The 12,396-nt window shown below is 46.0% G+C and overlaps 1 protein-coding gene across 1 annotated transcript in view; it reads right to left on the bottom strand.

Annotated features, from left to right (window-relative positions):
* Nucleotides 1-707: 707 nt before the first annotated feature.
* Nucleotides 708-12,396, bottom strand: part of cables2b (Cdk5 and Abl enzyme substrate 2b) — a 33,916-nt gene continuing 22,227 nt past the window's right edge. Inside the window, exons 3-10 of the mRNA XM_070967993.1 lie at nucleotides 10,773-10,850; nucleotides 8,919-9,027; nucleotides 8,609-8,777; nucleotides 7,533-7,630; nucleotides 5,852-5,958; nucleotides 5,655-5,774; nucleotides 5,036-5,120; nucleotides 708-4,470 (exon numbers count right to left, since the gene is read on the bottom strand). Coding sequence (XP_070824094.1) covers nucleotides 4,324-4,470; nucleotides 5,036-5,120; nucleotides 5,655-5,774; nucleotides 5,852-5,958; nucleotides 7,533-7,630; nucleotides 8,609-8,777; nucleotides 8,919-9,027; nucleotides 10,773-10,850 — 913 coding nt within the window. The 3' untranslated portion in view covers nucleotides 708-4,323. The remainder of the gene's footprint in view (nucleotides 4,471-5,035; nucleotides 5,121-5,654; nucleotides 5,775-5,851; nucleotides 5,959-7,532; nucleotides 7,631-8,608; nucleotides 8,778-8,918; nucleotides 9,028-10,772; nucleotides 10,851-12,396) is intronic.

Raw genomic sequence — 12,396 nt, 5'->3', positions numbered from 1 at the left:
CACCGGCGCCCCCTGTGGTGATGCAGAGAGCATCGTCTACTCTGTGCCTCGGCCTCAGGAGGCTTCCCCTCCTCTCTACTCCACTGTTACTTCTCAGCCGCTGTAGCTTCGGCGCTGTCGGCGGCAAGAGGTTTGAACGAGAACCTTAAAGGGACAGTTCACCCTGAAATCAGAAATACATTATTTTCCTTTTTCACCTGAAGGACTGTTGATCCGTTTGGATGGTTTTGGTGTGAGGTATCAGCTGTACAAATATCGGCCTTCTTATTCATCATGCACGTCTCACACTTCCTGATTTGCAGTGATGTGATTGGTGGATGCAGTTTGGTAGAAAGTAGTTTTTCAGTTAGATTTTTTTGGTGCTTTGAGCAACACAAACTGAGCAGCAGGCGGCCGATTTCTCAAGAACTCTGCAGCTCACACTGAAACAATATTAACAAGCTATTACAGGAAGCTATTTTGGTGGAAGAAACAAATATTTGCATATTTAATTTTTGTGTTGAGTAACTTTTCTTTTTTGTAACTTTTTACGTTCTTTTTTTTTTTTCAGAATTTTAGCAGAAAAATGACATCATGAGATCAACGACCTGTAAAATGTTTGTTCCTCATCCTTTATCGCTAAGCAATGCTAAAAACTTTATTCCCCAAACTGATGATCGGAAACAAACAGCATCTGTTTGACGAGAAAGAAGGAATCAAACAGGAGCAGAAATGCAGATATTTTTATTGAAAATAAAGTTTACATGAGTTGAACATTGGCAGTTGAAACAGTTTACGGTCTTTTATGTTTTATAAAATATTTTTATAAATATTTTCAGCCACTACGTGTGTTTTGAAGAGAACAAGACAAAAACCCCTCAAAACAACATAAATAATATTTCCACTTCCTGTGAAGCCTCTGCGCGCTTCGTCCACATCGTCCATAAAAAAAACAAATTTAACTTAAAACGTAGAAACAACATTTAGAAATGGAAGACAAACACTTGGTAAATATTTCCCTTTACAGTCTTACAGTAAACTAAATAGGAGATGTGAGCTTTAAATAAAGGTGTCAGGTGAAATTAAATGCTGTGGCACATCACAGGTAAACACACGGAGGAGGAGGAGGAGGAGGAGGAGGAGGAGGAAGGTCAGCTGACAGAATGAAAGCTGCATAGAATCAATATGATGAATCTCTAATGTAGAGAAGATGACTGAGGAGGAGCGTGTGCTGTTTCTGCCCTCAGAGTCTTTTTCCGTCACCTCGTTCTTTAACGGCTTTTGATTTCATCGACTTCCACAAAGGAAACTTTGCTGTTTATTGCCAAAATAAATGTCAAAATGCGACACTGTGAAGTGTCTCAGTGCAAACTGTGGAGCGTGGATTCTTCCTCACTGCGTTCGTCAGAGCAGGAGAGAAAAAACAAAACAAAACAAAAATAGAAACTGAGGCCGAAACGCTCGTCTTTACCTGTTTTAGCCCCTTAACTACAAATTCTGTCCATTTCATATTTCAGATGACTTTTTTTCAGTTTGTGCTGTTGAATTTAAGCTTTCGTTAGCTCGCTGGGCTAATGGAACACAGCAGTCTGTTAGCTAGTCGGGCTAACGGAACACGGCGGTCCGTTAGCTTGCCGGGCTAATGGAACACAGTGGTCTGTTAGCTCGCTTGGCTAACAGAACACAGCAGTCCGGTCCTCTCCCTACTGGCCGATTAGCTATAGAAAAAAAACGAGAACTTTCTTCGTTCATTTCATGTGAAATATCCCAAACCAAACCTGGAATGACTCACTTCTGTTTTGTGCGTCAAAGCCCAAACGCAGCTCGTAAAGTGAAAACCATCGTCTCTCCTGCTCCGATGTTAAAGTGCAGATGAAGCCTCCAAAGACTCCAGAACACAACTAAATCCCTTTAAAACACGAGAAAATAACATCAGCGGAAGAACGTCGACGTGACGTCACGATGAAGAATCTTTTTTAAAGTCCAAACATCAGCGTCAAAGTGTAAAACATGATTCTTCAGCCGGACGGTTTTCAGGAGTAAATACGTTTGAGTGACAGTTTTCAGTACACAAGCACACATTTCACACATTTAAAGTAGAAAAATATTATTACCCCCGTTACTTGATAAAATAAAGATTCAGGATTGTGAAGCAAAAAGGCAAAGTGCAAAAACAACAGAGGCCTGACGGGGAGTGTTTGTGCGGCCCTCCTTCCCCCAACATGGCCGCTAACGGATCAAATGTTTTTACTGCTGAAACGTGGAGAAACCGGCACAAACATCCCGTCAGAGGCCTCTGCTCGGTTCAATGTTTCTCCCTTTATCATACAGTGAAAACAGAATAAATAAGATTCGAGTGAAAAGTAGTTTTTCTAAGGTAGTTCATGATCTAGCTGAGGCTCCTTCACAGTGCAGACAGAACAGAGTCTTTGCAGTCCACCTTAAGAAGCCTCAGAGTGACGCCGGCCTGTTGAACCATCAGAGTGTTTCACAGACTGAGTGATCAATAAAAATAAAGTGATGACTGGAGGAGCCCGCAGTGACGCTTCCTCGAGTCGAGTCGCTGCTGCTGCAGCGGAGACGATGACGGCATGTTTTACGTCGTCATCACCATCATCATCATCGCAGCGACACTGCCCTCTGTGAGCTGCAGTCGGCTCATCATTCACGCCAAACCAGCGATGAGGCAACACGAGAGCGAGGAATAAACAAGAGAGCTGAGGCTGAAGTTGCTGGTTTGAATCCCAGGGACAGACAGGACAGGAGCATCTACTCTTCAGGTGCCCTCGGGCAAGGCACTTAAACATCTACACCTCTGCAGCGGAGCTCAGGCTGCAGCTCCATGTGCTGTCTATGAAGTCTGCTGATGCTGAGAAACGTCATAGAGCTCCGTGAACTCGATAAATAAAGTACGATGGAGCGTAAACGTGTCCGAAAAACGAGCCGAAGCTTTGGAAAGGCGTCAGAGAGAACGGAGGATATGAAACCAGAGCAGCGAGAGGACAAGATATGCAAGACAGAACTGCCGTCGCCACCGTCTCCCGCCTGAATTCATCACCTCAAACTGGATTTCAGTTTACGTTTTGTGGAAAAATATGCTGGATCTTTGCTCGGCTCTGCTGATGTAAGATGCTTTGAATGCAGTTAAATGATTGTCAAACGCACAAAACTCCACACAGCTGCAGAGGATGAAGGTTAAATTTAGGCTAACCTGAAATTAAAAGCACACAGAGGCCTCGAGAAAATACTGTCAATTAGTACATTTCTCCATCCTCCACAATCAGAATCAGGTTTTTTTGGTACGCGTATTAACAGCAAGCGAGACGCAGCTGTCCTCTAATGAATGACGCTAAACAAGTTCAGACTGCAAACATGTCGCGTTTCACGATTCCCCACAACTCTGACAACGACGACTGTAACACAGCATGACTTTCGCATGTCAGACAAGACAAATCTCGGATTACATCCTCGTCAGTTCAACATGTTTCTGCCGAGTTGGATTTGTTTTGGAAAAGGCTGAAACAGCAGAGCTGGTGTGTTCAGACTTAAAGAGGAGGCTTACTGTCTTCAGGTCTGTCTCACAGCAGAGGTCAGACGCCCACATGTCCACTGGAACTGGTTTCCTGGCTGTAATGATTCCTCCTGTTCTTACTGGCTGCTGGATCCTGTCCTTTCAGAATAAAACTTCCTCTCTGTTGAGCTTCAGTGGAAGGACAAGAACAGAGGAAGTGTTCATGTGAGCGTCTGACGGCTGTGTGAAGACAGATCTGGAAAAACGGTGAAGCCGTCCTTTAATCAGGGAACAGGCGCTGTGAAAGTTTGAAACCTGAAAGAAACCTTGTGAAGGCTCGACTGCAGAGAAATGAGAAAGGAGGACTTGAAACTCTCTAAAAATGTCTTTACAGAAGCTCAAATTTAACCAGAATGATTGAAATCTGTCATAAATGTTTCAAGAGATTCTTCAGTCTCTGAAGGAGCCGGTGAGGACAATCCTTTTTAAGCCCACAGGAGAGACAAAGGAAGAAGAAGGAGACAGACTGAGTGATGGGTTTGACCTCCAGTGATCCTCGTGCTGCCGTTGAGCCAGGCATCAATCAAGCTGCTGAACCATCCGTCACAGTGCGTCCTCACTTTGGTGTCAGAGGGAGAAAAGAAGGCGGTGTTGCGTCGCTGTACCGTTGAGCCAGGTGCTGCTGGGCCTGCAGTCGTACTACCATCACAGCGCGGAGGAGCTTTGGTGTCTGACGGCGCCTCGGAGCCTCTGAGCCAGGCAGCGCGAGGATCCGTCCGTTGCAGCGTGGAGCCGGAGGGTGCTGGAGTCCCTGGAGGGAGGCGCGATCGCGGCTACACCTGCTGCTGCTGCACCAGCCGTCGGTAATGAGGCATGACTTTACTCTCCGGGAGGTAGAGCGCCATCTCCAGGGCGACCAGGATGGTGAACTCAAACGATATCAGCTCCCTCCTGCTGATCCTGAAACGCTCCTCCAGCTTCTACAGAGACGCAACGAAACCAGAGACAAAATGCTTTGTGACAACACGTTCTGTTTCAAATTCTCACAAAGGATGATGAAAACTCTGGACTATTACTTTACAGCTGATCGAGTGAAGGACTGATCTGGTTAAATCTGGTTATTAAAGACGGTTAACTGCAGGTGTCGTGAGTGGATTGTTTCACAGTATTAAAACAAGCTCGTCTTCGTCCTCTGTGGACAGACGTTTTGTAAATGACCTAAAGGACTTTTCTTTCACGTCTGCGCTGACGCGTCGCGTTGGTTATCAGCTGACGGACACGCTGACACACGTCTGTGAGACGCACACACTGGCTGACGACAGCAGCTGCACCAGGTGGGATTCAATGACAACGACTCGCTGAGGTCTGATGTTCGCTGTGCGCGAGGAGCTGTGAAGGACAGAGGCTGTCCCGCAGCTCGTTTTGCACCTGCGCAGGTAGATCAGCCTCACAAATACCTGAGCAAGAGTGACGCGGTGTGACAGACAGGCAGAGGTAAAGGCACGCGCGCGCGCGCATGTGTGCGTGTGTGTGTGTGTCTCTTACATCAATGAGGTGTTTGACCTCCTGCTTCTTGAGGTCACTGCTGATCTTAGCAGCCAATAGGATGCAAGCCGCTGACACCAGCTTCCTGTGAAACAACAACAGTGTGAGTGTATGATCACGATAGCCTTCAGCTCAGTGAAATGACACACACACACACACACACACACACACACACACACACACACACACACACACACACACACACACACACACACACACACACACACACACACACACACACACACACACACACACACACACGTCACGGTTAGCAGTCCGTGTGTTGAGGAAACACCAATAACCTCAGATCCATTTTCAAAGACATTCTATTGGCTGACTGTTGGGATCAATAAGCTGAAGGACGCTGAACAGACTCTACACTGTGGACTCAACACAGCAGCATGCTGGGAAAGCGGAGCGGTCCACACCACTGGAAAGACCTCTGAGTCTCTGACCAATCAGATTTCACTCCTGAGGCTTGTCCTGTTAGAACGACTTCAGCTTTCAGTCATCACTGAACTCGTGTGTGTGTGTGTGTGTGTGTGTGTGTGTGTGTGCGTGCATTCACAGCGCAGCCGCACACACACCGCATGCAGCTGACGATCAGACGTTAAAATACCTGTTCTGTTTATTGAGTCGACCTTGCAGCACCAGCTTCTCAAAGTAGACGAACGCCATGGCGATGGTGACGGGCTGCAGGCCGCAGTCCTCCCCGACCGTCCTCATCTCCCTCTTCAGACTGTGAGCGCAGCAAAGACAGTTTAACATCTACGCTGCTACGAAGAACTGGATCATTTTTTTAAGAGTCCACCTCACCTGCGTATCTTGCTGAGGGTGAGTTTAATGTGAGGAAACTTCTCCTTAAACGTCTCGTTCATGTCTTTCTTCAGATCCGACGGTTTGACGTATTCTATCACCGTCGTCTGGAGGAAAAAAGACAGGAGGAAAGTGTCATAAAAGAGGAAGAAAATGGAGAAAACAGAAGAAGAGAGAAGGAAGGTGACCTCTTCCTTACTGTTCATGAAAGGTCAAACAAGAGTCACTGCATGCAAATGAACCTCGTGAGGAAGTAAACAGACAGGGTGTATTTTCTACAGTTTCACTCTGAACACACTGTCACCAATACGGTCAATTCAACACTGATCAGTACTATAAAGGTTCTGTATGAGCAGGTCACGACCTTCAGACATTAAAGATGAATCCTCCATCACACACACAAATTAATACATCTTCATTATTGGAAGCATCTGTGCAGCTCCTGTGTGTAATGGTACATATTCGTACTGTGCTATCAATCTTCAGTGTGTAATAGTACAAAGACACGTCCAGGCAATCACTCTTATACTCTTTTATATATATAATCTACATCGCCTCTATAGTTTAGTTTGTCTTTTTTATTGTAAGTCTTATTTACATTGATCGTGTGGAAAAAACTGGGGGCAGATCATTAACATTTGCTGGTATTAATTGTTGTGCTGGAAACAAAGATAAGATAAAGATCATGTGATGGATCTGAAAATCTACTTAAAAACTGTTGATGGATGGAATGAAATACAGACGGACGAAGACACTTAATCACACAAAATACAGCACAGATCACATGTAGAAATGTCGTACTGGCACTCGTTTACAGACGAGAAGCTGTGTTTGGGTTCCTGATGCGTCTGATGCAAACACACCTGTCCTGATACCTGAGCGATGCTGTTAGCTCACGTGTGACACTTTAAAACCTGCCGTTTCTGATCTGAGTGTGTTTGTAGGTCAGGTCAGAGTTGATACTGTAGGAGGTGGTGTAATGCACACACACGCATGCACACGCACGCACACACACAGATCAGTGACAGAGCAGCTCACCTCAGCAGTAATCTTTTCTGATGGATTAAACTGTGCTGATAAAGTGTGTGTGTGTGTGTTTTAATTCATCTCAGTGGAGGGATGAAATTAAGCTGCTGCCTATAGGATGTGTGTGTGTGTGTGTGTGTGTGTGTGTGTGTGTGTGTGTTTCTTTCTCAGTAGTGATTATTCTGTTCTCCGAGCTCTGTAATCCTCTCTCCTCTGCACTTCTGTCATCTCTTCTTTACTTCCTCTCTGTCTGGTCCTTTATTCTTGTCTCTCAGATTGTGGGAAATTTAAATCATCGTCATCGTTTTGGTCTTCATCTCACACACGTGTAGTTTAACCTCTGGACACAACAGCACCGACGACAATGAACCAGACCAGAGCTGAACGCAAACGAGAGAAACAAACACCGCTGTTACCTGAAGTCATGTGTGTGATGTGCTGATCTGATGACGCGGATCAGATACGACACGCTGTTCCTTATAGAACGACATAATGTGTGAACGGCTGCACTCTGAACGCCGACACACAGCAACAAAGACGCTGAGTTAAAGGTAGAAACAGAGCTGCTGGATGTTTACTGCTGATCTCAAATTACACTGATCATTTTATGCTTTTGAGTCAAACTGGAGGTTTTTAACGTAGCACAACGTCTTACCATGTAGGAGGCGAAGATCAGCACACGCTTGTGTTTCCCACAAGGCCACTGGGGGTCACTGAGGAGGTTCGGGTCGTAGTCTGTCACATCATCCACACCTGGGCAAGACACACACAGACACGTGCACACACAGTCAACTTGTCATCAGTTTCATCATCATCATATTCCACATTTTACACTTGAGTGAATTATCAAGTTTGTCAGCTCTGTCCATGTTTTCTACCCTGTGGAAATTAAAGGGCCCCGCACTGGATTTGTAAGAATATATCCTTGTTCTTGTGACCCACGTCATGCACACGTCAGAAACACACTTTCTGCTTCCTCACCTACAGACGGTCACCAGCATTGTGTCACTGATGCCTTATTGAGACACGGGGGGAGACTGCTAGCCTGGCTCAGCGACAGACATCGCCATCTGTCCCTTCATTTTAGCTTGTGTTCGTGAAGTTAACACACGTAGAAATGGAATAAAAATAGCTCCCACACAGCAGCCGCTTCACCTTTACTTCAGAACTCCTGCGTCACGATGAAGATGACATCCTCATCACTCTGAACAGAACCAAACGATTGGCTGTGCGTGTTTGTGACGAGCTAGCCGGCTAACGTGTAAATACAGCTGCTCTGAGAGCGGAGCCTGAAGAGATTCGTCACAAAGCGACTAAAAATACAAACCTGCCATCAGCGTGCGCACGAACACACACATGCGCAGATGTTCTGTAACTCTGAAACACGCACACGCACACAGCTGTGTTGTCTTAATGAAAGGTTGTGGATTAGAGAGAGAGGTTTAGAGGCTAATACGGGGCTCTGTCACTGTGTGTGTGTGTGTGCGTTTATTGAGAGCAGACACAAGAGACGCAGTGTGTATCTGCATGTGTACACTATACACACATGTTTAAAATATACAACGCTCCAGCACAGCTGCAGCAACTCCGCCCTTTTCTTCCTCTCCTGCATTTCTCTTCTTCTTCATTCCTTCTCTCTCTGCAGCCATGATCACACCTTTAACTCAACTTCCTGTATGAAGTACAGTGTGTGTGTGTGTGTGTGTGTGTGTGTGTGTGTGTGTGTGTTACCCAGGTCCAGCCCCACGGTGCTGTTCAGCCTGCTGGGTGGGCAGCTCCTTCCCGCCATGCTGTGCGTGCTTCTGGACACGGGGATCTGCAGCATCAGGTCGCTGGTAGACGACGGCTTCTGCCTCACCAGGGCGTTCGTGGGGTACAGGAACTGGGCGTACGACACCGACTGGGACAGAGAGAGAGAGAGAGAGAGAGACGAAGGGAGCAGATGAATTTCTAAGATGTGAACAAATGAAAGTGGTCCACATCATAACAGCGTGTGCTTGTGTGTGTCTGAATGTGTGTCAGTGGTTGGGTGTGTGTCTACCCTGCTGTAGGTCTCCAGATGAAAGCCCTCCAGCCCCGGCAGCATCTCCAGGGTGGTGGAGATGTTACCAGAAGAGTGCCTCCTCCTGGGGTGGTTTAACGTGGGGTCACTGGAGAGAGGAGAGGTTAAGGTGAGTATCACCGATCAGAGCTCAACAACACTTCAGAAACATACGCTGTACCGAAAGCTGCTTATTATTGTTCGTGGTGATGGATGTCGCCATATTTTATGACCTCATCGTTCAATAGATTTTGACTTTTGGACTTTACAGCACTCTGGAGTTATTGGAAAATGGATCACACAAGCCGGAAACAATCCAACAAACTGGAATCTAATCCTACAAATATTCTAATATTAATAACATCAGTGTAGTCTAATCTGTCTAGTCTAGTCTGCAACTGGGTGGAAAAATCTGGTTTCAACTGAGTGAATACACATAAATAAAAAAACAACAACAAAAAACTCTAAAAAGAACCTAAACCTTTCTTTGTGGGTTGTAATGTACCCTGCAGCCTCTAGGGGCCGCTACTGGACCTTTAGACTTCCGGTCTAGTGGGAAGAAAAGAGACATTTTCAATATATTATTCCTTCCCTGCTTCCTCCTGCCAGCAGCACTTTAAGGTGATGATAAAGCAACGTGATGCAGGGACTTTCCTGTGAGTGAGAGGTCAAAGGTCACACGTTTTGCTCAACACGCTGAACACTCACTCACACACACACACACACACACACACACACACACACACACACACACACACACACACACACACACACACACACACACACACACACCCCCCCCACAGCATGAACTAAAAGATAAAAGTGGAAGTGTGCTGTGTGAGCTCTGCAGGACATGAAGACCAACCAATGTTTCTTAAGTGTGTGTGTGTATTCATACTGTATGGTGTTTTTCATGTGTGTGTGTGTGTGTGTGTGTTTGTGCGTATGTGTGCACAATGAAAAATAAACAGATGGAGCAAATTTTGTGTGTTTATAATAATCTGTGTATACATAACAGACTATTTTGCCTTGTGTACTGAACACACACACACACACACACACACACACACACACACACACACACACACACACACACACACACACACACACACATTGTGTGTGTGTGCTGTGAGTGTGACATGACGATAAGCATGCACAAGGGCTGCTGCAGATTACCGTGTGTGTGTGTGAACGTGATAGAGAGAAAGAGATTAGGATAAATTTACATAACTGTTACTCTTCATTTTGATCCGTGTGTTCATCCAGTATCTGTGTGTGTGTGTGTGTGTGTGCGTGTGTGTGTGTGTGTGTGTGTGTGCGTGTGTGTGTGTGTGCGTGTGTGTTTGAGTCAGAGAGAACGGGAGGAAAAGATAAGTGTACATTCTGCTTTGTGTTTATTTATAAATGTGTCTACAAAGACCTGAGCGTGTATCTATGAGGAAGTTTATGCGTGATTATGTCAGTGTGTGTGTGTGTGTGTGTGTGTGTGTGTGTGTGTGTGTGTGTGTGTCCTCAGGTCAAATCAGGGGTCTCTGAAGCACATGGGAAAATCATCCCTATCCTCTCCTCCTCCTTGTTTGTTGTTAGTCAGGAGGTGGTCCTGGCAAACAACCCTTCCTCCCCTTCCTCCCTCTCCTCCTCTTCCTCCCCCTCCTCCATAAGCACCTCCTTCCTTTCTCCTTTTTCTTTGTCTCCCGGTGAGATATTCACATCCTCTCCCCCTTCTTTCTGGGTCCGGCTCTCCATCTTGTGCTAAACTCTCTTTCATCCTGCCTGACACTGATGCTAAAGGTGGTGGTGGTGTGTGTGCACGTGCAGGTGTGTGTGTGTGTGTGTGTGTGTGTGTGTTTGTACCTGAGGTAGAAGCTTTCTCCGTAGGGCAGAACAGAGAAGGCAGCACACAGAGATCTCTTCGCACAGATCAGCACGATCCTGAAACACACACATGTGTTTTGTTGTTAGAACATCTGTCCTGTTGACTTAGTTTATTAATCACTGGCGAGCTGCAGCCTTCCTGACCGGACATTTAAAGCCAACAACACAGAAAACAGTCAAAAAGTAACCAAACCGACCTACTTTTAGTTCCATTGATTCGCTGGATTGATTCCCTCCTTCATGCAGGCTGCCGCCGCTTAAATCCAACAATAAACCTGACTGTACGGTCCACAGAGTGGGTCAGGTGAGTCAGCTGTGTTAGCAGTCAGAGCAGCCTCAGGTGAGTTCAGCAGCTACAGTTTATCAGAAAATAAATGCTGCAGCCTCCTGAGAACCAGCAGAGTTCAGAGTTTAACCCTGACGTCAGCTACACCTTCATCCGGAGCAGTGACGGAGTCCACGGTCTGGAGGCTGAAGCGGGTCGTTTCAGACACAGCAGTCTGCTCCATCAGTTGATGGAATAATGAATTAGCACACTGTGGTTTGAACAGATAAACTTTGTGTTTTTATTGCATGTATAACATCTGCACTTTCATCGTGCTGCTCTTGTGGGACAGGAAAAATCTGAACTGAGCTAAACGGATCAGTTCTGGTCACAGCGGTTTGTTCCTGCTTTGACTTTTCCACCTGGTGAGTCTGAACTGTTGTTTTTGACAGACTGCAGCTGTAAAATCTCCACTAAACACAGCGTTTTGAGCAGTCAGGTCAGGTTTATTGTAAGAATCCTGTTTTCCTCAAGTTCCCACTCAATAAAACTGAGCTGAAAACATGTGAGGCGTGGTAGAGCCTGAGAGCGAGCGTGTTTTCACAGGGTGAAAATAAAACCGGCGCTGAGCTCCAACATGAAGCCACCGGATGACGACAACACTCAAAATATGACATTTTAGAAATGAAAGCAAAGGTTTTGACGGGGTAATAATCCACCTCAGCGGGGTCTTTAATGTGTTGGTAACACATTCAGAGATGCTTCTTAACGGTGACATGCTGTGACGAGGTTTCAGTCGAATAAACATGGTGTGTTTGTGTGTTTTCCACTGCGGATCCTCTGGAGTAGAAACCCCTGTGGAGCTCAGACTGGTCTGTGTCTCAGAGGAAAGTGTTTACAGTCATTAAATTTGGCTCAGGAACCAAAGAGACTGGAGGATGATTCACAGTGTGTGAAAACACAAACACACTTATCCCTGAGTTAATCGTGCGCTGATGAATCAGTGTCTTATATACACACTGATGCTGCTCACAGCCATGAGGGGACCTCCATTCATTGACCCTGTGCTTCTCTGACGGCATTAAAACATCACGGCCACAGACGGAGCTCCGCAGGGAGCTGAGGTCGACCACAAAAGTAACATCCAGTCGATCCTGAGACCGTCGGAGCAGCAACAGGAGAAAACGCTCCCAGTTTCAAATTTAGCTAAATCAGCTGAAGACAGCGAGCAGCTCTGCAGTTAATCAGAATACTGGCACAGTTAGCAGTAAAGCTAGTTGTTACGTAACCTGGATTAAGCAATATGAGCAAATAAAAAGGAGCAAACCCTCATCTTAA

Source organism: Chaetodon trifascialis, chromosome 8, assembly GCF_039877785.1.
Source record: "Chaetodon trifascialis isolate fChaTrf1 chromosome 8, fChaTrf1.hap1, whole genome shotgun sequence".
Taxonomy (NCBI): domain Eukaryota; kingdom Metazoa; phylum Chordata; class Actinopteri; order Chaetodontiformes; family Chaetodontidae; genus Chaetodon; species Chaetodon trifascialis.
The sequence above is the reverse complement of the archived record's forward strand: the minus strand, read 5'-3'. Positions and strand labels throughout refer to the sequence as shown.